Consider the following 25,118-nt stretch of genomic DNA (forward strand, 5'->3'; position numbering starts at 1 on the left):
TAAAGGTTTGGTAGAATTCTGACGTGAAGCCATCTGGTCCTGGGCTTTTCTTTTTAGGGAGATTTTGTATGGTTGATGCTATTTCAGAACTTGATATAGGCCTGTTCAACATTTCCACTTATTCTAACTAAGTCTTGGAAGGTGACGTGCTTCCAAGTGTTGGTCAGTTTCCTTCAGATTTTCATATTTCTGAGAATAAAGTTTCTTGTAATATTCATTAAGGATTTTTTGAATTTCTCAGGAGTCAGTTGTTATTTCGTCTTTGTCGTTTCTAATCGATGAAATTAGAGATTTTACTCTTCTTTTCCTGGTTAGGTTAGCCAAAGGTTTATATATTTTATTGACCTTTTCAAAAAACCAACTTTTTGATTTATTGTTCTGTTGTATAATTCTTTTGTTTTCAATTTCGTGTAATTCTGCTCTAATTTTGGTTATTTCTTTTCTTCTACTGGGTTTGGGGTTGGAATGTTCTTCCTTTTCCAGTTGCTTGAAATGTCCCATTAAGTTGTTAATTTCTTCTCTTTCCGTTCTCTTGAGGAAGGCTTGCAGCGCTATAAATTTCCCTCTTTGGACTGCATTTGCGGTATCCCAGAGGTTCTGATAATTCGTGTCTTCATTGTCATTTTCTTCCAAAAATTTGGCAGTTTCCTTCTTAACCTCATCTGTGACCCAGCTATCATTCGGCATAAGGTTATTTAACTTTCATGTTTTTGTATGAGTATGCAGATTCCTGTTGTTACTGAGTTCAACTTTTATTCCGAGAAGATGCAAGGAATTATTTCTATTGCTTCAAATTTACTGAGGTTAGATTTGTGACCCAAGATGTGATCAGTTTTGGTGTATGTTTTGTGGGCTGATGAGAAGTATGTGTATTTAGTTTTGTTGGGATGAAATGTTCTGTAGATGTCTGCTAAATCCAAATGTTGGACCGTTAAGGTTAAATCTAAAATTTCTTTGCTCGGCTTCTTATTGGAGGATCTATCCAGCACTGCGAAAGGAGTGTTGAAATCTCTGACTATTATGGAGCTGGAGGAAATCAAGTTGCTCATGTCTGTTAGAGTTTCTCTTATAAATTGAGGCACATTCTGGTTGAGTGCATAAATATTAATAATTGAAATCTCATTATACTGAGTATTACCCTTAAGAAATATGAAGTGACCATTCTTATCCTTCCTACTTTTGTTGGTTTAAAGCCTGTTGTGTCTGCAAATAGAATTGTAACACCTGCTTTTTTCTGATTACCATTTGCTTGAAATATGGACGACCATCCTTTCACCCTGAGTCTACGTTTATCTTGTAAGGTGTGATTCTTGTATGCAGCAAATATCTGACCTGAGTTTTTGTATCCAGTCAGCCAACGTGTGCCTCTTTAGAGGACAGTTTAAGCCGTTCACGTTAATGGAGAATATAGATATGTGTGGTAAAATTTTGGGTATTGAGTTTTTCGAAAGTCCAGTGGACATTTTTAGTCCTTTCACCACTGTGGAAGTTGGAGTTTGATCAAAAGTTTCTGAGTGGGTTTACTTTTGTGTTAGAGGATTGGGCTGGTCATTATGGAGGATAGGTCTGAGAATATCCTGAAGAGCTGGTTTGGTTATGTTAAATTTCTTCAACATGTGAATGTCATTAAAGTATTTAATTTCTCCATTATAAATGAAACTCAGTTTAGCTGGATACAGGATCCGGGGTTGAAAGTTATTTTGTTTTAGGAGATTAAAAGTCAATGATCACCCTCTTCTGGCTTGAAAGGGTTCATCAGAGAGATCTGCATCACTGTAATATTCTTCCCTGTGTAGGTAATGGTTTTCTTACGTCTGGCTGCTTTCAGAATTTTCTCCTTCACATTAACTTTATTGAAGTTAATTATGATGTGCCTGGGGGGTGTCTTATTCGGGTTGAGTTATGCTTCGGTTCTGAAACCGTCTGCTCTCTGAATTTCAGAATCTCTTGGCATGTCTGGAAAATTCTCTTTCATAATTTCATGGAGAAGGGCCTCTATGCCTAGGAAGGCCACTTCATCGCTTTTAGGGATTCCAATGAGGCGGATATTAGCTGCCTTCAAATTATCCAAGAGCTCTCTGAGAGAATGATACGTTTTTGCTCTTCATTTCTCTTCCTCTTTGAGAGTTTGGGAGCACTCAAAAGCTTTGTCTTCAGTGTCAGAAATCCTTTCTTCTGCTTGCTCCACTCTGTTACTGAGGGCTTCTACTGTATTTTTCAGATCTTTGAGGGCTGCAAATTCTTGCTTCAGTGGTTTTGTCTTTAAATTCGTTGAATTCTTGAGACAACTTTTGAATTTCTCCTCGAATTTCTAATTTTAACTTTTGAATTGCTCCTCAAATTTCTAATTCCAAATTTTCCTCCATTTTATTAGTCTTGTTTGTAATCCAAATTCTGAATTCGCGTTTGACATCTTGGCTATCTGTTTTTGAATGGGATCTTCAGTTACATCTAAGATATCTTTCCTTGGGGGGATTGATCTACTCTGGTTATTCATGTTACTAGAGTTTTTCCGCTGATTTCACCCCATGATTATTTTACACCGTTTTACTTGTCCCTTGGAGCTTTGCCTAGGACCCGTACAGTGCGACAGCCTGAGAAACTGGGGACCTGTTTGGTGTGGTGGGGTAAGTGGCTCTGTCTTGTTTTCAGCTGGTCTCTGTCCTACCCTAGTGAAATAGTTACTCTGGGTTGAAGTCTCAGCTGTGGAGAAATACCAGCAATTAAGTCACCCCATCCCCCACAGGCAACAACTGGAAACGGAAAATCAAACTTTCCTACAACCACACACCTAGGGCACCACGTGGATAGTCCTTGGGCGATTGGCTCATTTCAAAAAGTCCAAATCAATTGTCTCAGTCAGCACCTGTGTCAGGTAGAAAAGTTTAAAAGGTCTCTGGCAACTAGATTGCAGGGGTCTGCTGACAACTCAAATATGACTTGCTCCAGTGCTCTGTGAGCTCAGCAGGACCCACTCAGCAAATAGATTAGTCTGGGAGGGTTGATGCCTCCTTCCCCTTCTTGCACCTGTGTCACACCCAGTCACTGGTAACCCCACAGGGCTGTGATCCAGTGCCTCCAATGAGCAGATACTCCAGGGTTTTGCACCTTCCTGAATCACAAGGAAATCTGTCTCCTCTGCCAGGCCGCTGCTCTTTGCTTCTATGTGTCAGGGGGAGGTGAGGCCTGACAACCTTGGGCGCTTGATGGAGGCTGGGGGGTGTTCACTCATTTCCAGCCCCACCCCTGATTGTTGTTACTGACCGAACAGAACAACTTTGCGCAATTTGTTTCTGTCCCGGCTACATTCCCCTGCAAAAGAGAAGCTGTTTTGAGTTCACAGAACCTGCGCCTCAGGCCTTGTCTTTGCTGCTGCAGGCTTGTATTCACAGCATGATTAGCTGTCTGTTCTAGCCTCCTGCCCTCCTTTGTCTAGGCTGATGATCTCCTGAGGGCCGCATGCATCTTAGGCTCAGGAAAGTGGTCCTCTGGGTCAGCCCCGCCCTTGGAGTCAGCTGGCATTGTGTGTTTGTTTGCTAGTCCCCGCGCTCCACCCAGGCTGGTACCACCTCAGGCAAACCCTTTACTCACGGGCCTGCATTTTTGTCCCAGATCTGTTCCGTAGGTGGTTGCCACCTGAGAAAATGCCCGGCCTCCTCTGGTTGCCCAGAGAGACAGGGGGTGTGACTCCAGAATATCAGGGGTGAGCTCTATTGTTGCCAAAAACGGCTGTTGCTCTGCGCCTTGGGTCACCGCCACTTCGGCGTGGTTCCCTCTCAGCTGACCGTCCTCTCCTCACTCCCATGCCGCAGAATCAGCACTGACCAGCTGCAGTCCAGGCCCTGTCCACATCCTTCGAGAAATGTCCCAAGAATCTGGACTCCTGGGGGACAGGCCTCCAGATCTCAGAGTGAGAGTGCAGGGGAGTGCTGGGATCTCAGATTTGCAGGTAGAGAATATACACAGTTTTACACAGTTTTATGCCTGGCAGGAGAGCACCATGGTACCCTAGTAGGGGAATGTTTAAGTCCAGTTTTTAGAGGGTCTCTCCCATGGAGTATAATGGGAGGACTTTTGAACTCTTGCTCATTTGTTTATGGGGTACTCCATGCCATTCTCATGGGGGAGTGGACTCCCATCCACTTGGTGATGGATTTTGTACCTTTTGTTTGCCTCAGCGGGGTTGGTGTGCGTTCTTCAACCTTCTCTCTTGGCGCAGCTCTAATCCACCAGGTTACTTGCTAAATTTCTGTCCTTTAACTCTCCTGCTGTATGGGAGCCTCTGTGGAAAGCTGGCTTCAGTCAGCCGTCTTGTCATACTCATGTTTTTGGACAAACTCTCAGGAAGAAAATATTTTTTTATAACTTTTTAACTCATATTTTTATTTGTTTACATTTAGGTACTTGTTTTTTGTCTCATATAGGAATTTTAGGATTTATTTTTTAACATACTATAAGAAATTATATGTAACAAATAATTACAAAGCACAAGACCAGATACAAGGTACAAGAAATTTTTTGTATCAGTAACAAATAGTACTATCCACGTATAATATGCATCCTTATTTTTCCCTCAAAAAATTGGGGGGGAAAGGTGCACTTTATATACAGCAAAATATGGGTATGTTTTGGTCTCTCTGTGTCTCTCTCTTCTTAGTGTGTATAAATTGGCTCACATATTACTGTGATTCACTTTTGGCCTTTTTACTCAGTCTTTTTATCCTTCAAAGTTTCAGCCTTTTAAGTTTCTATACTAATGCACATGCAATTCCAGTTGCAGTTGTCCCCTTAAAGTCCCATCTAAGCGCTGGGAAAACAGTCTCTTTAAAAATGGTATGAATATTGAAATACCTCAAATTGAAGAGGTATAGACATTAAAAATAACTATTATTTAAAAAAAAAAACTATTATTTATAGTTTTCAACAAGATCTCTTGGTAAGCTTTGGGATTCTGAAGCAAGGAGAAAGGAAAATCACATGTAGAAATAAAGTTTTAGGAAGGCTTTTATCTTCCTAGAAAAATGTGATTTCTGTCAGTGTTTCCAGAATGAGTCAGTTGTTGCCAGTTTCAGAGATGTGTAATATTGGTACATAATTGTGGCTTTGCATTACTGTTCTGTTGTGGAGTATAGGTTGGCAGGATACAGATTTTCCTCTTCTTTTTCTCTTGAATTTTAAAAGTCAGGATGCCAAAAATGTAGAAACCATTTTGGTGTAAATATTGTCTATAGTTATTAGGATCATTGTGTAATCTGCTCTTCTACCTTTTTTACCTTCACAGCCTGCCACATAGAAGTTTTTAATTATAAAATTATAATGCTCAGCAGTGAGGGAGAAGGAAACATAAGCATCCAAGTGAATCATTTTGTTGGACTGTGTAATGAGTCAGATTTACATGTTATGATGAGAATATCCTTCTACAATTTTGGTTTTGTTCTTTATTTTTCCCCTCTTATTATTTTCTCATTTTCACTATCATCGTGTTTCCTGTGTGTGTGTGTGCGCGCGCATGTGCGCGCACCCTTTTGTGCTCTGTTACTGATGGGGCAGGACTTCACTGGACTTCAGTTTTGGTGGCCATTAGGTCCTAAACATGGAAGTGAGAACACAGACAGACATCAATGAATACTTTTATCTGGGGAGTTTTTATTCATAGAGTAAATTTTCAAGTATTAATTTTAAAGTAACTTAAAAGGGGCTATACTTGCAACTTTAAAATATCCACTTATTAGGACTGTTCTTATGCTAGTGAAATGCATTATTCTCAGTTAAAAAAAAAAAAAAGCCTAATGAGCACAGATTGTTGAGAGCTGTAGCTCCCTCACCAGGTCAAGATTCTCTTTAGACTAGTAGTGGCTTTCAAACTTTACCAGTTCATTGGAATCATCTGGAGGGCTTGTTAAAATACAGATTGCTGGGCCTTATCCTCAAGTGCAGGAGTCCTCAAACTTTTTAAACAGGGGGCCAGTTCACTGTCCCTCAGACCGTTGGAGGGCTGGACTATAGTTTTAAAAAAAAACTATGAACAAATCCTATGCACAAATCTTATTTTGAAGTAAAAAAACAAAATGGAAGCAAATACAATATTTAAAATGAAGAACAAGTAAAGTTAAATGAACAAACTTACCAGTATTTCAATGGGAACTATGGGCCTGCTTTTGGCTAATGAGATGGTCAATGTTCGGTTCCATATTTGTCACTGCTAGTTATAACAAGTGATACAAGTGTGCATCAGTCTAGATCTGGTTGGAGGTTTCAGATGTTTCATTCTGGAAAATGTTTGTTCACAGACATCAGTGCTACCAAAGATGGTTGCCATTTTGAGTGCATGGTTCCTGAGATTAGAATATGTCTCAGAGGGGAGAGATGCATAGAAATTATGAAGGCTGCTTGACTTGAATGCATCTTTCAGAGAGTCACAATTCCGCAGTTCAGCTAGTTCCATTGGGTAAATCATATCCACATTTTCAATGTCAATAGAAAATGGGTTACGGAAAAGCTGTATGTCCTGTTCATGGAGATGAAGCTCTTTAAATCTAAATTGGAACTCCTTTTGCAACTTTTCCAGTGAATCCACACATGTTTTGTTTGGGAATGCAACCAATGGATTTTCTGATAACAGATTTTGAGTTACGGGGAGATGGCAGAAATTTTCCTCTTTCACTTTTTTGATGAGGAGGCCTAATTTTGTCAAATGCTTTCACATGTGATTGCATGTCACAGATGAGCTTCCCCTTTCTTTGAAGTTGCACGTTGAAACTGTTGGGTAGCTCTGTTACATCTATCAGAAAGGCAAGGTGCCATTTCCATTCTGCATCATTGAGCTCTGGTACTTGTTTTTGAAAGCAGAAAAGCTGTAATCTGTGGGAGTAGGTCATAGAAATGTTTCAAAATTCTCCCTCGACTCAGCCAGTGGACTTCTGTGTGGTACAGAACATCTTCACAGGCAACATTTAGCTCAGATAGAAATTCCTGAAATTGTCTGTGGTTTAGTGTATTACCTCTAATGAAGTTAACACAAGATACCACAATTTTCATAAGAGTGCCACTTCAGTGATTTACTACACAGCACTTGGTGGATGAGGCAGTGTATGGCTGTTGGATGAGAATGGTTATGTTTGTCCATCTCTTGGTTAATGCAAGCAATTACTCCTTTCTTAGACCCTACCATGCTAGGAGCACCATCAGTTGTCACACTGGCTAGTTTTGCCCAGTCCAGCTCCAAACTATTCACAGTTTGGCAAAACTTTTCATAGATATCCTCTCCTGTAGTTGTTTCTTTGATGCTTTGCAGTGCAGCAAGTTCTTCTGTGACTTCGAAATAGTCATTCGTCCCACGAATAAAAATTAGAAGTTGTGCAGAATCACGAACATCATTACTTTCGTCAAGTGCCAAGGAAAAATAGGAAAGGTTTTTTGCGGAGTTTTTCAAATGCTGATGCAAATTGTCTGCTATTTCTTCCATCCTTCGTGTAATTGAGGGTCCTGAAAGATTCGCTGTACTAAATAAATCGGCCTTCTCTGGACACATCTCTTTGACAACAGAAAGAAGGCATTCTTTAACAAATTCTCCCTCCAAGAATGGTCCGCCAGTGCACGCTATTAGCTTGGCAACTTGAAAACTTGCTACAGTGATGAAGCATTTAGCTGTTTCTGCTTCACAGAAGTATTTTGCTGAGTTGTCAATGTGTATTTCAGTTTTACTATTTTATCTTTTCTCACTTCTCTGACCAAACTATCATATTTATCTTTATGTTGAGTTTGATAATGTCGACACAAATTGTATTCTTTGAATACAGACACTATATTCTGGCATAACAAACACACAGCTCTTTCCTTGTATTGCATGAGGAAGTAATCATAAGTCCACTGTTCTTTGAATATCCTACACTCCAAGTCAATTTTTCTTTCTTGATATCATTGTTTCCTGGGGATTCCAAATTGCTATTAGTAAAATACCAACATATATTTTGCTATTTTACTAATAGCAATTTGGAATCCCTAGGAATATATATATAGCGCTCCAAAAACAATATACCAGCAATAACTTTGCCCACACAGAGACATATAGACTGCACTGCCCATCAATGCAGTCTGATCAGTGCCCATCAATGCAGCCTTGCCAATCCACATCATTTCAGCCTCGCCAGTGCCCATATGGTGGAACTCTGCTTTTACCTCAGGCTCACACTGGTGTGGTGCAGGAACAGGAATGATTACAGAGCCAGTTCCTCCACCCCCTTTCCAGTTCACACTACCCTGTGCGAACCACACTGCGATCTGTGAACTTGCACAGGAATCTGATCTCATGGGTGAGAAGATGAATGTGATCAGATTTCACTGCAGGAAAAAAGAAGGCACGTATGCCTTTTTTCTTCCAAATCTAATGCGCATTCAGCCGTACAAGCATATGGCTGAACTTGCACTGCTCAGAGATCGCAACAGTGTGAACCAGGGCTTACACAGCACACTACATACGACATCATACACAACTGAATAGCAATCAGAATATAAATGCACTTACTGGCAATTAAATTGGGTTTCCTACTCCTGGGCTGTCTGCAGAGCCGGATTAATTTCCCATGGGGCCCTAGGCAGATTACCAGTTTGGGGCCCCCATGCGATAACACTGAGCACTGACTATTTGCATTAACACTGACCACTGACCATTAGCGATAACACTGACGGCTGACAATTTGCATTAATACTGAGTACTAACAATTTGTATTAACACTGAGCACTTACAATTATCATAACCAGTGAGCACTGACTATTTGCATTACCTCTGAGCTCTGACCATTTACATTACCTCTGAGCGCTGACAATTTGCATTAGCACTGAGCGCTATTTGCATTATCACTGTGATGCAACCCCCCCAGAAACTACCCCCAACCAACTAACCAACTTAAAAAAAAAGGCTTTCCTAACTTCAAAAAAAAGGATCTTTTAACTTCAAAAAAAGGTGCCCCTTATCTGCAAGAAAAAAAAAGACCCCTTAACTTCAGAAAAAAAGGCCCCCCCCAACTGCAAAGAAAAGGCCATACTAACTGCAAAATAAAAAAAAGAAAGACCTCCTAACTTAAAGAAAAAAAAAAAAATCCTAACTTGTTCTTACCTCAGTCCTTCGGCAGCAGCAGGCTCTGCACAGGCAACCTGGTGACTCCTCCGATTACACCAGAGACTAAGATGAGGAGTCGAGAGACAGAGAGAAGGGAAATTGGAGAGTGTGGGACACATTCCACACATGCGCACTGCGGCCCGGACAGTGAGTTGCTAAGCAGGACGGCAATAACACCTGGGGGAGAAACAGAGAGAAGGAACGGAGTCGGAGAGTTGGCGCACATTCCACACATGTGCACTACGGCTTAAGCGGGGCAAGTTGTCTAGTAAGCAGGATAGGCAGCTGTGGCAAAAACACCCAGAGGGCAGGATAAATGTCCTCTGCTGGCCGCAGTTTGAGGACCCCTGCTCAAGTGTCTGATTCAGAAGGTTTTGGTTGGGGCCTGAGAATTCGTATTTCTAGTGAGTTTTCAGTTCGGTAGGATGTTAAGTTTGTGCACAGCTACTGGTCTGTTTATGAAGTACAGTATAGAAGCTATTGGCTGCTTTAAGAAATGTACTTTTTTTGTCTTTTCTTTAAATTTTGTTTACAAGCTCAGTGTTTCAGATCAATTTTGAGTGACAGATCTCTGGATATATGAATCAGATGTTCAACACAAAGGCATTTCTGTTTGGATTCTGGCAGCCTTGTGTTATTTCAGTGTTTAATTGCAATATGTATGATTGAGTATAAGAAATAATTTTCCTTATTTACGGTACAAATAACTAGGTTTGCATTTGTTAGGTAGAGACCCTCTTATAGTTGTGTCCTGAACGCAAGAGGTATGCCATATACCCTTACATTGTGCCCATTAAGTGGGAGCACACCAATCCTCCTCCCTCCTTCTCCTCCTTCCCCTCCCTCACCTCCCTCCTTTCCTCCTTCCACTCCCTCCTTTCCCTGCCTCCTTCCCACCTCCCTCCTTCCCCTTCCTTTTTCCCTTCCCTCTTCTCTTCCCCCTTCCCTCCCCTCATCTCTCTCCTTCCCCTCCCTCACCTCCTTCCTTTCCCTCCTCCTCCCTCACCTTCCCCCCTTTCCTCCTCCCCCCTTTCCTCCTCCTCCCTCACCTCCTCTTCCCTCACCTTCCCCCCTTTCCTCCTCCTCCCTCACCTCCCCCCTTTCCTCCTCCCTTTCCTCCTCCTCCCTCACCTTCCCCCCTTTCCTCCTCCTCCCTCATCTTCCCCACTTTCCTCCTCCTCCCTCACCTCCCCCTTTCCTCCTCCTCCCTCACCTCCCCCCTTTCCTCCTCCTCCCTCACCTTCCCCCCTTTCCTCCTCCTCCCTCACCTTCCCCCCTTTCCTCCTCCTCCCTCACCTTCCCCCCTTTCCTCCTCCTCCCTCACCTCCCCCTTTCCTCCTCCTCCCTCACCTTCCCCCCTTTCCTCCTCCTCCCTCACCTTCCCCACTTTCCTCCTCCTCCCTCACCTTCCCCCCTTTCCTCCTCCTCCCTCACCTTCCCCCCTTTCCTCCTCCTCCCTCACCTTCCCCCTTTCCTCCTCCTCCCTCACCTTCCCCCCTTTCCTCCTCCTCCCTCACCTTCCCCCCTTTCCTCCTCCTCCCTCACCTTCCCCCCTTTCCTCCTCCTCCCTCACCTTCCCCCCTTTCCTCCTCCTCCCTCACCTTCCCCCCTTTCCTCCTCCTCCTTCACCTTCCCCCTTTCCTCCTCCTCCCTCACCTTCCCCCTTTCCTCCTCCTCCCTCACCTTCCCCCCTTTCCTCCTCCTCCCTCACCTTCCCCCCTTTCCTCCTCCTCCTTCACCTTCCCCCTTTCCTCCTCCTCCCTCACCTTCCCCCTTTCCTCCTCCTCCCTCACCTTCCCCCTTTCCTCCTCCTCCCTCACCTTCCCCCCTTTCCTCCTCCTCCCTCACCTTCCCCCCTTTCCTCCTCCTCCCTCACCTTCCCCCCTTTCCTCCTCCTCCTTCACCTTCCCCCTTTCCTCCTCCTCCCTCACCTTCCCCCTTTCCTCCTCCTCCCTCACCTTCCCCCTTTCCTCCTCCTCCCTCACCTTCCCCCCTTTCCTCCTCCTCCCTCACCTTCCCCCCTTTCCTCCTCCTCCCTCACCTCCCCCCTTTCCTCCTTCTCCCTCACCACCTCCTCCCTCACTTCCCTCCTTTCCCCTCCCTCACCTCCCCCCTTTCCTCCTCCTCCCTCACCTCCCCCCTTTCCTCCTTCTCCCTCACCCCCTCCTCCCTCACTTCCCTCCTTTCCCTTCCCTCCTTTCCCCTCCCTCACCTCCCCCCTTTCCTCCTCCTCCCTCACCTCCCCCCTTTCCTCCTTCTCCTTCACCCCCTCCTCCCTCACCTCCCTCCTTTCCCCTCCCTCACCTCCTTCCTTTCTCTCTCCCTATTTTTCTTTTTTAAGTTCAACTCATATACAGATAAATAAAGCTAAAGTTTAAGGAAATACCTTCTAAAATAGTGAAAACCCATTGTATCTAGAGTGACTAGCTCTAGTACTTAATTACTTGGTAAAATCCGCTTTATACTTTGGGAGAATGAATTCTTCCATGTGATCTAATTGTAGATATTACTGGGTAAGCCTTTATGATTCCAAAAAGATTATTTTGTGTTCAGGGCTTATTTCTCATGCATGTTTATATCCTCTCTCACCTTCCCCCCTTTCCTCCTCCCCCCTTTCCTCCTCCTTCTTTTTTTCCTTTTTTTCTTTTTATCTTTTTTTTTCTTTTGAGACAGGGTCTTGCTCTGTTACTCAGGCTAGAGTACAGAGCACTGACTCTTTTGCCCCAATTTTTCTCACACTGGAGCTGCACTGGAAACTCCTAAAGAATTTGTTAAAGTATGGATAGCTGGGCCTCACAGAATTTCTGACAGTGGGTCTGGGGTGGTGCCCAAGAATTTGAAGCTGCTGATTGGAGAACCACTATCTTAGCCTCTTCCATGAAGTTGTAGATTCAACTAATGTCTATTGCTCTTATATCCCAGTCACTGTGGGAGCTACCAAGATGACCATCTTGCTCTTACAGTGCTCGCTACATGGATGAGGCGTGTTGGAGACTGAGTGCATGCTAGTTGGATGATAGAAGGTGATACGAGCCTTAAAGATAAAATGCTACGTGAAATCAGAGGATGGCAATTTTTCTTCTGACCCTGTATAGTACAGTAGCTTTAAATGGAAACGTATTAAAATCAACATAAAAATAAGTCAAGAAGTATATTATAGGATTTTTGCTGCTAATGAAAAAATTTGTTCTGTGTTATATTTCAAGGAAATGAGTTTATATTCTTTGTTGCATTATATTTAAGTTAATTTTGGTTTGGACCATTGTGTATTGTTTTACTATTACCTTCATCTTTGTACCCTTTGGGAGAGAGATACTCTGTGGTTCTTATATTTTTAGAAATTTCTAGAAATCTAATCTTAAGGAAAAAAAAAAAACTCTTTTTCCCAAACATTCAGCATGAAAATATCATATTTATTAGCTCTGTTACTTGCAAAACAACCGAGTTAACATACTGAATTTCATTCAGTGTATTTGAACTGTGAAGAAACCTTTAAAGAAAATGCCTCATGTTGCAATTTGATTTTTTTCATTTTTGTCTTTAGAGTGTACAGAAGATAATTTGGAAGGCATTCTCTTTAAATGATTATACATTGGCAGAAATCTACTTTTTCATAGATTAAGTCCAATTTCTTCTTTGTATATTTATTTCACACATTTTGCCACACATAAACTATAATCCTTGTTCTTTCTGATGAGTACTCCGTTGGCTAGAGATGGCAGGATTAAAGTTCCTTCTTGGTAAAAAACAAAACCCAAAAAGTTCCTCCTGGGTTTATCTGTCATTCACAGGAGTGAAATCATGACACATTTGGAGAGAGCTGGAAGACTCAGATTTGAGTCTCAAAGTGGTATGACTTTTGATCAAGTAAGCAAATCTATATGAGCACATTGGAGTTTTATGAGGAGTGGGAACACTGTATCAAGTACTTGAACATACTCAGTAGCTTGTCGGAAAGGCTGACAGCCTTTCTGCCTTAGATTGCTTCAGGAATCAATTTCAGGATGGTTGTTAGGAGAAAAAAGAAGTTCACCTAACTTGCAGCAGAGCCAACTTTGGCATACCCAGGGAAATGGTGGTATGGTAATAATTGGAAGCATTTTGAGCATTGGTCACTATATAATTAAAAGCAAATTTCTCTTACTAAACTATTATGTCCTAGTAAAGTAACTGGCTTTAGGTAGCATTGCATTAGTTGTAAGTCCTATTTTAATAAAGCCTGCTTCTGTTTCTGGCAATATGGAGGATTAGAAATGTCTACTGATACAGTTTAAATAAATGTGCTAAATAATATATTACACACACATTTCTGTGTATTTTACCTTAAAATGTAGATAAATCTTAAAACACATACAAATGTTTCAAATAAACAGGTCAGCTCGTGGGAGAGTAAAGGAATTTTTCTGAGGCCAGGGTCAGGTGGTATCATTGATCCAGTGTGGTCCCTGAAAGTATCTACCAATTCCTGGTAGTCTGGAGCCTCAGTAGTGAGTATGGGGCACGGGAGATAAAGATGAAGGCCGGAGGAGAGTGGGAAGATGCCTAGGAGACAAATGGATAATAAAGGACTTCCAAAGGGTAGCATCCTCCCTGTGGGAGTGATTAAAAAGGATTCGTAACCACAAGATCACACTCACATTGGTCTACAGCCAGAATTCATGTTATTTGGCTAAAAAAGAGTCCTGAAATTTAAAGTGGAGTGGGAGTGAGCCTAGCAAAGGTGAACACAGATCTTCTCTGGAAGGACTTGCTTTAAGCCAAGGCCTGTGAGAGTCCCCATAAATAGAGTTGGAAAGGCCTGAGCTCACATTCTAATATAAATAAACATCTACAGGAAAAAGCTACTCACCGTAAGAGTAGAGTATATAAATCCTCACATACAGGAGGGCAGTGATTATTAAACCAGATAAATAAAAAGAAATCCCCACTAGATACATGATAGTAAAACTTCGGAATATTGATGAGGGTGGAAGGAGTAAGCAGAGAAAAGACAGTTAACCCCCAAGGAACGGCAGATGGCTTTTTAACAGAAAAGTAGAAGACAGAAGATAATGTAATGATAGCCTCAAAGTGATGAGAAAAAAAATTGTCAGCCTAAAATTCTGTACTTGAAAAAACTATCATTCAAGAATGAACACAAAATAAGATATTTCCAAACTAAAAGAAGACCTGACAGGGTGTGGTGGCTCATATCTATAACCTCAGCACTCTGGAAGGCTGAGGCAGGAGGATCATTTGAACCCAGGAGTTGGAGATATGGAGGTACAGTGAGCTGTGATCACATCCCTGCACTTCAACCTGCAGGAGACCCATCTCAAGGAAAAAAAAGAATAGCTAATAGTATAACTGTTTTGTAACCTTGGAGAGTGGGGAGAAGAGGAAAATTGGGTGGTGGAGAAAGGGCATATGAGCCCCAAAATATCAAATTAAGAAATGCTTTATAAGTTGATTGTTTTGGATGACTCATAAAGGCTGGATTTGGTCGTCTTTGCAATTTATAGGGCCCAACATGGATGTGGACGTTAGGATGCAGAGTTGGAAGACACAGGGGCTGGGAGATGGGGAGATGAATCTCTGAAGGGTATGAGATGGGGTTCAGGCTCCAGAGTAGCCAGGACTATATAGGTTAAGTGCTACCACATGTGGCTGATTTTTTTTTTTTTTTTCTAAAAGTCTCACTTTGTCACCTTTGGTAGAATGCCATGGTGTCATAGCTCACAACAACCTCAAACTCTTGGGCTTGAGTGATCTTCTTCCCTCAGCCTCCCAAGTAGCTGGAACTAGAGGAGCTCGCCACAGCACCTCGCTGGTTTTAGAGACAGGGTCTCGCTGTAGCTTGGGTTGGTCTTGAACTCCTGAGCTCAAGTGATCCACCGCTTTGGGCTCCCAGAGTGATGGCAGATTTTTAAAAATGTTTTATGTAGAGACAGGGTCTTGCTATTTTGCCCAGGCTGGTCTTGAACTCTGAAGGCTGTGATATGGGGTTCAAGCTGAGTTTATTCAGCTCTCCCAGGAGAAAGAGGTTCTCAGCTAACAAATGTAAGGAAAATAAAGCATCATCAATTTGTCATTTGGAATAGAATCCCATTCATAGTGAGTTACATAGTCAAAACCAGTCTATTGCTAATTGAAGCTTACTGTTGCTTACTAGACCAATAGTCCAGGGTTGGTGAAAGCAGTAGCATTTCAAAATACATTTTTATCGCTGCACATTTTCTTTCTGAGAAAACTTTCCTAAGATTTGATGGAAAACTAGCTTAAATTATTGCTGTACTATATCAGCCTTCATCAGAGAGGCTATAATGAAATGAGGTGGTGGTTTAGGATTGGTTAAAATCTAAGGGGAGGGTTCTTAGGCCAGGGCCAAAACTTAAACATTTCAGTTGAGGTCACTGTGATGAAAACGGCATTTTGACTACTCCTTGGATTTTATTAAACTACTCATACAAATATTTAGTTTGTTTCTAAATTATGGGTATAATAAGATACTTTTAGGGGATATATCTCATAGACATCCCTGTAAAGGGTTAGATTTATATAGAATATGAATAATTTGAATTTATATTTTTCATGCTTTATTCTGATCATTTTCTTTTTAATAGAAAATAAAAGTCAATATCACTATGATTTGCTTGATAAATTACTATGGATAAAGACTTAGAAACTGAGGTTGAATATAATTATCTCTTTGGGTTTTTTTGTTTGTTTTTTGAGACAGAATCTCACTTTGTCACCCTCCGTAGAGTGCTATGGCATCATAGCTTATAGCAACCTCAAGCCCTTGGGCTCAAGTGATCCTCTTGCCTCAGTCTCCCGAGTAGCTGGGACTACAGGCACCCGCCACAACACCCAGCTATTTTTAGAAATGATGTCTCATCCTGGCTCAGGCTGGTCTTGAACCTGTGAACTCAGGCAATCCATCTGCTTCAGCCTCCCAGAGTGCTAGGATTATAGGCGTGAGCCACCGCACCCAGCCTATCTCTTTGTTTTTAATTCCTTTATGAAGTTCTAGCCAGACTTCTTTGCTGATTCTATACACAATAAAATATCTACGTATTTTTGTATTCATAATAAAAAAAAAAACTGAAACCATTTTGTTTTCAACTAATGAAATCACTCTGTGGCTGATTTGGATCTGTTTAAAACGATTACCTTTGTGATTTATGATTTTGTGGCACCATATACAGGATTTAGCAAAACTTAACTTGCATGGCTTTGAGAATATTTCTGTGATCATGGTTATGTTGCCTTAGTAGGCTTTGGTAGTCCTTCAGATTGGCTCTTATTAACTTGTAGGCTCTTCAATAAAACTTGTTGAAACTAATCATAAAACATACAGAACTCTGCTCTAATTATTGAATTTAAAATAAGAATTTTAGGTTGGGCATGGTGGCTCACACCTATAATCCTAGCACTTTGGGAGGCTGGGGTGAGAGGATCACTTGAGCCCAGGAGTTTATGACCAGCTGGGCAAAATAGCAAACTCCCATCTTTACTAAAAAATTAGTCAGTCATTGTGGCATGTACCTGTAGTCCCAGTTACTTGAGAGTCTGAGGCAGGAAGATTGCTTGAACCCAGGAGTTTGAGGCTTTGGTGAACTAAATTGGTCCATTGCATTCCAGCATGGGCAATAGAACAAAACCCTTTTTCTACAAAATTAGGATTTGTATTGATCCATTCTCTATGGACAAATAATAAGGCTAAAATGTGGTTTATTTTTCTTGTTTACATAGATTAAACCCAGAAAATTATCAGGTTTAGTTACATAATTCATGGTTGGCATTGGAAGTTAGAAGATTCTTTTTCTTAAGAATGTATCTGATTACAAAAAAGATCAAAATTCTTGGTAGAAACATTATCAGTATATACTTAAGTAATCAGTTTCCAGCATACACACATGACTTCTGGGATGAGTTTTGGGAATCTTCTCTCTGAATCCAAGAAACCAACATCTCCCTTAAATGCCTTTTGAATAAGGCGAAGTGTAGTAAGTAAAGAAGTGAAGTTGAGGTCTGTCCCTCCTGCTTTCATTCTTACCTATATGTAGGGAAAGAGAGATACGTGAGCATCTTCTCAGGGCGTACTTTCACTGTGCCTAACACACTTGCCTTTCTGCATCAGTGGCTAATTCTGCATAAGCAGAACTTTAGATCTTGAATGTTAGTGAGCTTTCTTTTTCTTTTTCAGATGTGCTATAAAATTAAGTTTTGTGAGCATTGCCATTTTTTAGGTGGAGAGATGCTATTCTGATATTTATAGAATATAACACTGAGAGAGGTAATTCATCTAGGGCAGTACTTAACTGTTAGTGCACAATTTTAAAATGAATAACAAACCAAAGCACTGAATCTGGTGGGAAGTGTGAGGCAAGAAGTGAAATATTAATATGGATGGAAAAAGTAATCAACTTCTGGGTGTTCCCAAAGGAGGGATTGCATTATTCGTGGCTTAACTCTGCAAGTGGAAAATAGAACTTTAACCATGGTCATATAAATTTATGTGTAGTAAAGTCAAGGTCATTTATACCAGTTATGGCTTATCAAGTATTACTCTTCTAACATCTACAGAAATGCTTGGCAAGTTTGTTCTCATGGTTCTTCCATCCTGAAAGTTTCTATAAAATGATAATGTCTAGAAATCTGACCTCACAGCCTTCTTGGGCTCTTTAATGTTCATGTCCTAATTGTCACCCTAGCTTCACTCTTCTAATTTCTAAAGGTGTGGAGGGAGGGAGCTGTGTTCACCCAGAAGCTAGGAGGCAGTTTATGAAATCAAGAATGTTCTCAGCCTCCAGAGAGCAAAATTGACATTTCTCTTCTTTCTCTTCTAGGTTGTCCTTCTACTCAGGCCACTCTTCGTTCTCCATGTACTGCATGCTATTTCTAGCAGTAAGTACCTCGTGTCTGTCGAGGTTGGGTTATGTGCTGTGGAATTAATGTGTTCAGCTTCTGTGTCTTCTCCTGGGTTGATGATAAACCAGCAAGTGGCAGAAGCCTAAACAATCAGCAACTCTGTACATCTTGGCTGAGAATGAGTTACTGTGTGCCAGTACTTTGGGGTATTTTATAAAGTGGTATTCTGGAACACAGACACAGCTCCTGTGCCGGCATAGCAGGACACTGATCAGAAGGGCCTGGACAAGGAGACAGTTGTTGCTTGCTAACTTCCTAATTGGGAGCTGCTCTCCTCATCCGCTTGGTGTGGACACTGAGCCACTTTCCTCCCAGGCTCTGCTGTGGTGAGGAGGTGGGTTTTGATCATTGGAAGTAAAGGCAGCTGTCCTTGCTCCTATTCATCAGGTTTTATTTTTCTTCCATTTTCTGAACCATTTCCTAGACTGTTATGCATAGGACCGGAAAGGTTTCAACTTCTGGGGGAGGCATTGCTGCTCAGGGTCGATTCTAATGCTGATCTGTAGAGTAGCCTGTGGTTTTGCATTTGCATGATACAGAGTTGGCAGTGAGAAGTTACAAAAGATTTGCACCCACATTGTGCCTATCAAACTACAGATGTAATATGTAGTTTTTTTGAGAATAATTAATGGTAGATAAGGCTTTAGGACATATGCAAGGGATCTTTAAAGGTCATTCTTAATTTTTGTTTTTATAACATTTTTTCTTTCTATATGTAAAATAGTATTTATAAAATATTATATATATGTCTGTGTATATATAGCATTACCAACATTTTAGGGGAAAGGGAAAAGAGAAGAGGGGAGACAATCTCTGCCCTAACAGACAGCTATCATTTTTGTGTCTTTTTAAAATTTTCTTTATAAATGAAGTTTTATTTAGTTGTGTATTGTGTAAATTTGTACCCTCTTGTTTTTTGTTTTTTTTTTCTTTAAGATATGAGGATTTGCTGCTAAAATTTAAAAACCATGTGTAACATTAAGGGTAGACTATTGATGTTACAGCCCAACCAGGTTCATTGCCTGCTGCTTGAGAGAAGCCACAATCCACTGCTATGCTGGGGTTACAGCAGAGAAGCAGTTTAATAACACAGGCATCATCCAGGGAGGTGGGAGGAATTTCTCAAATTCATTTCCCCAAGAATTTGGGAGAAAGTCTTTTTAAAGATAGTTTGGCAGGAAAGGGTTAGGCAGTTGGATCTGCTGATTGGTTGGGTTTGGGGCAGAACCTTAGTGGTGTAGACATTGTGAGTCAGTTCCTGGGTGAGGGGGTCACAATACCAGTTGAGTCAGTTTCTTCACTAGTCTGACTGGGTCAGCTGTTCCACCAGAATCTTTCAGGGCCTGAAAGATAGCTCAAAAACTAGCCTTAGGTTTCACAAGAGTGATGTATCTATGGGAGTAATGAAGAAAGCTGGGAATCTTTATGACCATCAAGCTATGTGACTCCTGAGTGGTAGGCAATTATATGAAAGCAAGCTAGTGAACAATGGCTGGTTACATATATATTTCCCCTACCATAGTTCTCACCTCACGGCCTTTTATTAATTGTATAAAGTGTAGTTTTAGTAAGAATTAATTTAGTCTTAGATTAGAGTTTAAAATAAATTTTATTAGATTCTTTTATTTGAAAAACCAAATTCTAGGGGCAGCGCATGTGGCTCAAAGAAGTAGGGCGCCAGCCCCATATGCCAAAGGTGGCAGGTTCAAACCCACCAGCCTTGGCCAAAAACTGCAAAAAAAAACCAAAAACAAACTCTTAAAGTTAAAAGAATATAAATATAGCAGATGTGTCATATAAAATTCAAACCCACAACTTCATACCATGACAACAGAGCTATTTTTTTTTTTTTTTTGGAGACAGAGTCTCACTATGTTGCCCTCAGTAGCATCGCAGCTTACAGCAATCTCAACCTCTTTGGCTTAAGCTTTGCCTCAGACTCCCAAGTAGCTGGGACTACAGGGGCCCGCCACAACACCCAGCTATTTTCTTGTTGCAGTTGTCATTGTTGTTTAGCTGGCCCAGGCTGGGCTCAAACCTGCCAGCCTTGGTGTATGTGGCTGGCGCCATAACCACTGTGCTACAGGCGCCAAGCCAACAGAGCTAATTTTTAAGGCTTTCATCATATCTTACTTTAATTTTGCGAGGAGGCAGAGAGTACTGATACAGCAGAATTTAGGGTTTGCTTTTTAAGACAGATATCCAGATGTTTCTGCAGATGTGCCATAGGAAACGTGACTTACATGAAGGTAGTTAACAGCAAATACTGTTTTAACACCTTCTGTTCATTATCTTATTTGGCATTTTTTTCTAAAGGAAACCAATATACATATTTTTCTGTTTAATAGGGAGTGGGAAAGGCCAGGTAGTGGCTCCGTCTATTAATATCCTGAGACCGTTTTCCAATGCATGAAGTAGTGTGGACTGGCTTTGTGTGGCCTGGAGCTAGACCTCCCTGGGCCGCTTTTGTGGTTTGTTATTCACTCACCTGTGTATGTCAGTCCTTCTTTATGGGAGATCTAGGAATCTGAGTTTTGGCTGGTGTTGATTTGCATTTTAAACTACTTTTATTTTGACTCTTTCTGATGACCTCCATGAAGTCAGAGATGAGGGAGGATTGCCGGCCGGTTTACAGATGGAGGAATGGGAGTCTTGGGAGGGGGCTGCTGAGGTCTGTGAGCTCTCTAGGTGTTCTCTTGTTATCAGGGTCCCTTGTTTTATGCTTGATTATGTGGTCTGAACCCTAGTGTATTTATTTTGGAAAAGGTTAGGTATGCAGATCTCTGGAAGTAAAATGGCAGTCAGGAAGTGACCAACAGGTAATTCTAACCCACTGCTTTTAGTTTTGAAGAAAATTCTCAGGTATATTTCATATTTTATCAATTTCTTTTCTTCTTTCTTGACCCTTCTCAAAACATCTGTATATTTGGTCAAGTAGTGATTTGTGCTGAGGGCTCTTTTGTGAAATGTGAAGTTAATACATAGAAGATGAAATTAATGTATAGAGGGGCTACCTGGCAGGCCTGCTGTGTGGACATGCAGGAGCACTTGAGGATGCATGTCAGGGGTGTAAGTGCAGGGAGAATTGCCTCCCCTGTAGTTTGGTAATTGAGTTAGTAAGAGGTATTTAGAGAGTCTAGATAAATAGGTTTGGTTAGACCAATGCCTTTGTGGAGAAGAAAGCAGGTCAGAACCACCATGTACTGCCTTTCACTGACTCTAGGTGGTAGAAATATTTGCTTGATGTGGATGTAGGCCCCAGCTTTGATTTCAGCCCCGAATACACAGATGTCTCCAGCTTTCACATTTATGTTCAACATTTAACCTTTGCCTCCCTACTCCCAAATTCCTTAGGCAGTGACTCATCTTGTTTCCCTGGACATATTGGCATCCTGATTTGGTCCTAGATTCGGGTGAAGATGTAGTCGATTAAATCTTTTCTGAGAATAGTCTTTGATAGCCAAAACCTTCCTGTCAATTACTGACACCAAGAAATTAACTTCTAATTAAAAATGTCTCTTAACCTGACCACTGTCCCCTGGTATTTTTTCAATACAGTGAGAAATGTATGAAAACACTTTTCCTGAGACCATTCTACCGAGTCTGAAACTCCAGATTGTTTATATCACTGCCTGTTAGGAAATTCCTCTCACTATTTGTGCTTCAGCTAGACTCTCCTCCCTGCCACAAAATGCCTGTTATCTGGGTCTGTCCCCCTCCCCTATGTTTAGATGGTGCTGCCCACCCATCTCAATCTTACTCAGACTTCTTCACACCCATCCACTTTCCTCAGGATTCATACAAGCTCCCATTTAGCACTGATGATTTACTGGTTGGCATTATTGATATTTCATGATGATGTTTCTCAAACTGGGCTAACGCTGGGCATTGGGTAAATGCAGAACAATTCTATGGCCTGTAGACTATAAGGCAGACCTCAGTTTAGTCTTCTTAGGGGTTCCATTTCACTATCTTTAGGATCCATGGATTTTTTTTTTTTTAATTTCAGATTAATATGAGGGTACAAATGTTTAGGTTACATTGTTTCCATTTCTGAGGTAAAGCTCAAGTTGTATTTGAGCCCTTTGCCCGAAGGCTGAACACCCTGACATTGTGCACATTGGGTGAGATCCCACCAGTTGCCCTCTCTTCTCCCCTCTTCCTTCTCTCCTCTCTCTCACTGGATTATACTTGTGTTTTTCTTTCGTGTGGGCGTGTTGTTCATGTATTGCTTCCTTCCTTCTCCTTCCTTTTCCTTTCTTTCTTTTCTCTCTCTCTCTTTCTTTTTTTCTTGGTTAGGGTTAGGCTAGGGTTAAGAAACCCTAGAAAGAAAGGAAGGAAAGGAAAGTTCTTTCTTCCATCAAATGGAAGGTTGACTTTTAGTTCTTTGAGAATTTTCCATACTTCTTTCCATAGAGGTTGTATTAGTTTGCAATCCCACCGGCAGTGTGAGTGTTCCTTTCTTTCCACATCCACGCCAGCATCTGCAGATTTGGGATTTTGTACTGTGGGCTACTCTGACTAGAGTTAGGTGATATCGCAGAATGATTTTTATTTATTTATTTATTTATTCTCTGAGGCTTAGGGACAATGAGCATTTTTTCATGTGTTTATTGGCCGTTCATCAATCATCCTCAGACAAGTTTCTATTCTAGTCTTGCCCACTTATAAATGGGGTTGTTTGCTCTTTTCTTGTTGGTTAATTTGAGTTCTCTATAGATTCTATCAGGCCTTAGTCATACTTGTAGCATGCAAGTATCCTCTCCCATTCTGAAGGCTGTCTTTTTACTTTAGTTGTGGTACCCTTGGCTGTGCAGAAGCTTTTTAGCTTGATCATGTACGATTTATTTATTTTTGGTATTGCTGCAATTGCCAATGGGGTCTTTATAAAATCTTTTTGCAGGCCAATTTTTTCAAGAGTTTTCCCCACACTCTAGACTCTTCTAGACAATGTCTTAAATTTTTTATCCAGCGGGAGTCAGTTTTTGTCAATAGTGAGAGGAGTGTATCCAATTTCAGTCTTCACTATGTGTGGCTAACAAGTTCTCCCAACACCATTTATTAAATAGGGACTCTTTTCTCCAGTGCATGCTTTTGTTTGGTTTATCAAAGATCAAATGGTAATGGGTGGCTGGGTTTACCTCTAGGTTCTCTAGTCTATTCTATCTCTGTTTTTGTGTCAGTTACCACACACTTTTGATTACTATAGACTTGAAGTATAACCTGAAGCCTGGTAACTTGATGCCTCCAGATTTGTTTTTATTCCTTAAATAAAAGAAATATTGGCTATTTGGGTTTTTTTCTGGTTCCATGTGAAACGAAGTACTATTTCTAAATTTAGACCTTAAATAAATCCCACCTTAAAATTTGGCCTGCTTTACGGTGTTCTGGCCAGATCTGTTGTTAAATATAGGTAGAACAATTTGGTTTGCCTGACTTGGTCTTAAAAGAGGTGTTTCTTTGTGTTGAACATGCTATTGTTAGTCTATTTCAGGGGTTGGTGAGTTTTTCAGCAAAAGATCCGATGATAAATAGGCTTTGTAGGTTACATATTCTTTTTGGAAAGTAACCCTTAAAAAATTTGAAACCATTCTTAAATTGGATGCTGACCTGTTGACTATGCAGAGTTTAAAGTAGAAAAAAAAAAAAAGAACACCTCTTATTTTAAGAAAAGGGTATTGGGCGGTGCCTGTGGCTCAAGGAGTAGGGCGCTGGTCCCATATGCCAGAGGTGCTGGGTTCAAACCCAGCCCTGGCCAAAAAAAAAATAAGAAAAGGGTATTAACAGACTGAGATCATACAACATTTCGTAGTTAAGAAGTATTAAGGTTACTCAAGGAAAGGCAAAATAAAAATAAACTGGTTTCAAAAAATATCTTGCTCAACATCAGATTTATTTTAAAGGCGAGATTTTGCAATTAATTAGATCCTTTAATTAAAGCTAAATGTTGAAAGTGAAGATTAGTGGTATATGGGGCCAGTGCCCTACTCACTGAGCCACAGGCACCACCCTAGGCTAATTCTTTCATTAATGCTCTTTGCTTCACCTTTTAAAAATTCAGTTACTATTGCAAATTTCCTTCAACATAGTTCTGTGGATTAGTCCCTCTTTTCTGACTTTCCATAGTGGATATACTAATGTACATTCCCACTAGCAGCTTTTAAGAGTTCCCTTTCCTCTTCGTTTTCTTTGGCTTCTGGGTTTGATAATAGCCATTCTAATTGGGACAAGATGCTATCTCCTGGTGGTCTTGCTTTGCATTTCCCTGATTATTAGCAATGCTGAGTATTTTTTCATATATCTGTTGATCATTTTTATGTGTCCTTTTGAGAAATAATCATATCCTTTGCCCACTTTTTAATAGGATTATTTTTTACACTTGGTGGTTGTATAGTCTGCATGTTAGTTCCTTACAGGATTAGTACTTTCCAAATATTTTCTCCTATTCAACAGGTTTTTTTCTTCATTATGCCAGTTGTTTCCTTTGCTATGCACAAGCTTTTTAGTTTAATATAGTGCTGTTTATTTTTGTTTTTGATGCTTGTGCTTTTGAGGTCTTAGCCAAAAAATCTTTGCTTGGACCACTGTCCTCAATTGTTTCCTCTCTGTTTTCTTCTAGTGGTTTTATAGTGTTGGATCTTGCATTTAAGCCTTTAATCCATCTGGAGTTGAGAGATAGAGGTCCAATTTCATTCTTCTGCATGTGGATACTCAGTTTTCCCAGCACACTTTGCCTTTGCCCAGTGTGTGCTCTTGGTTCTTTTGTTAAAAAACCAGTTGGCTGTAATTATATGCATTTGTGTCTGGGTTCTCTGTTCTGTTCCCATTTACTTTAATAACCAATACCATGTTGTTGTGGTTACTATAGCCTTGTATTATATTTTGAAGTTAGGGAGTGTGATGCCTCCAGCTTTGTTTTTACTGACGATTGCTTTTTAAATTTCATACAAATTTTAGATTTTTTTTCTATTTCTTTATTCTTTTCTATCTTACCAAACTTCTTTAATATCATTATTTTGAACTGTTTTTCCGAGATTTCATAACTTTCTTTTGTATTGGAATCTGTTATTGGAGAATTAGTGTTCCT

At 40.8% G+C, this 25,118-nt stretch overlaps 1 protein-coding gene across 8 annotated transcripts in view; it reads left to right on the top strand.

The window, feature by feature from the left end:
• Positions 1-25,118, top strand: part of PLPP1 (phospholipid phosphatase 1) — a 115,466-nt gene that overhangs the window by 84,414 nt on the left and 5,934 nt on the right. For all 8 annotated transcript variants that reach the window (XM_053590558.1, XM_053590557.1, XM_053590551.1 and 5 more), the window contains one exon: positions 17,950-18,007. In XM_053590558.1, the coding sequence (XP_053446533.1) occupies positions 17,950-18,007 (58 nt within the window). The remainder of the gene's footprint in view (positions 1-17,949; positions 18,008-25,118) is intronic.

The sequence above is a fragment of the Nycticebus coucang genome, chromosome 1 (genome assembly GCF_027406575.1).
Source record: "Nycticebus coucang isolate mNycCou1 chromosome 1, mNycCou1.pri, whole genome shotgun sequence".
Classification (NCBI taxonomy): Eukaryota; Metazoa; Chordata; class Mammalia; order Primates; family Lorisidae; genus Nycticebus; species Nycticebus coucang.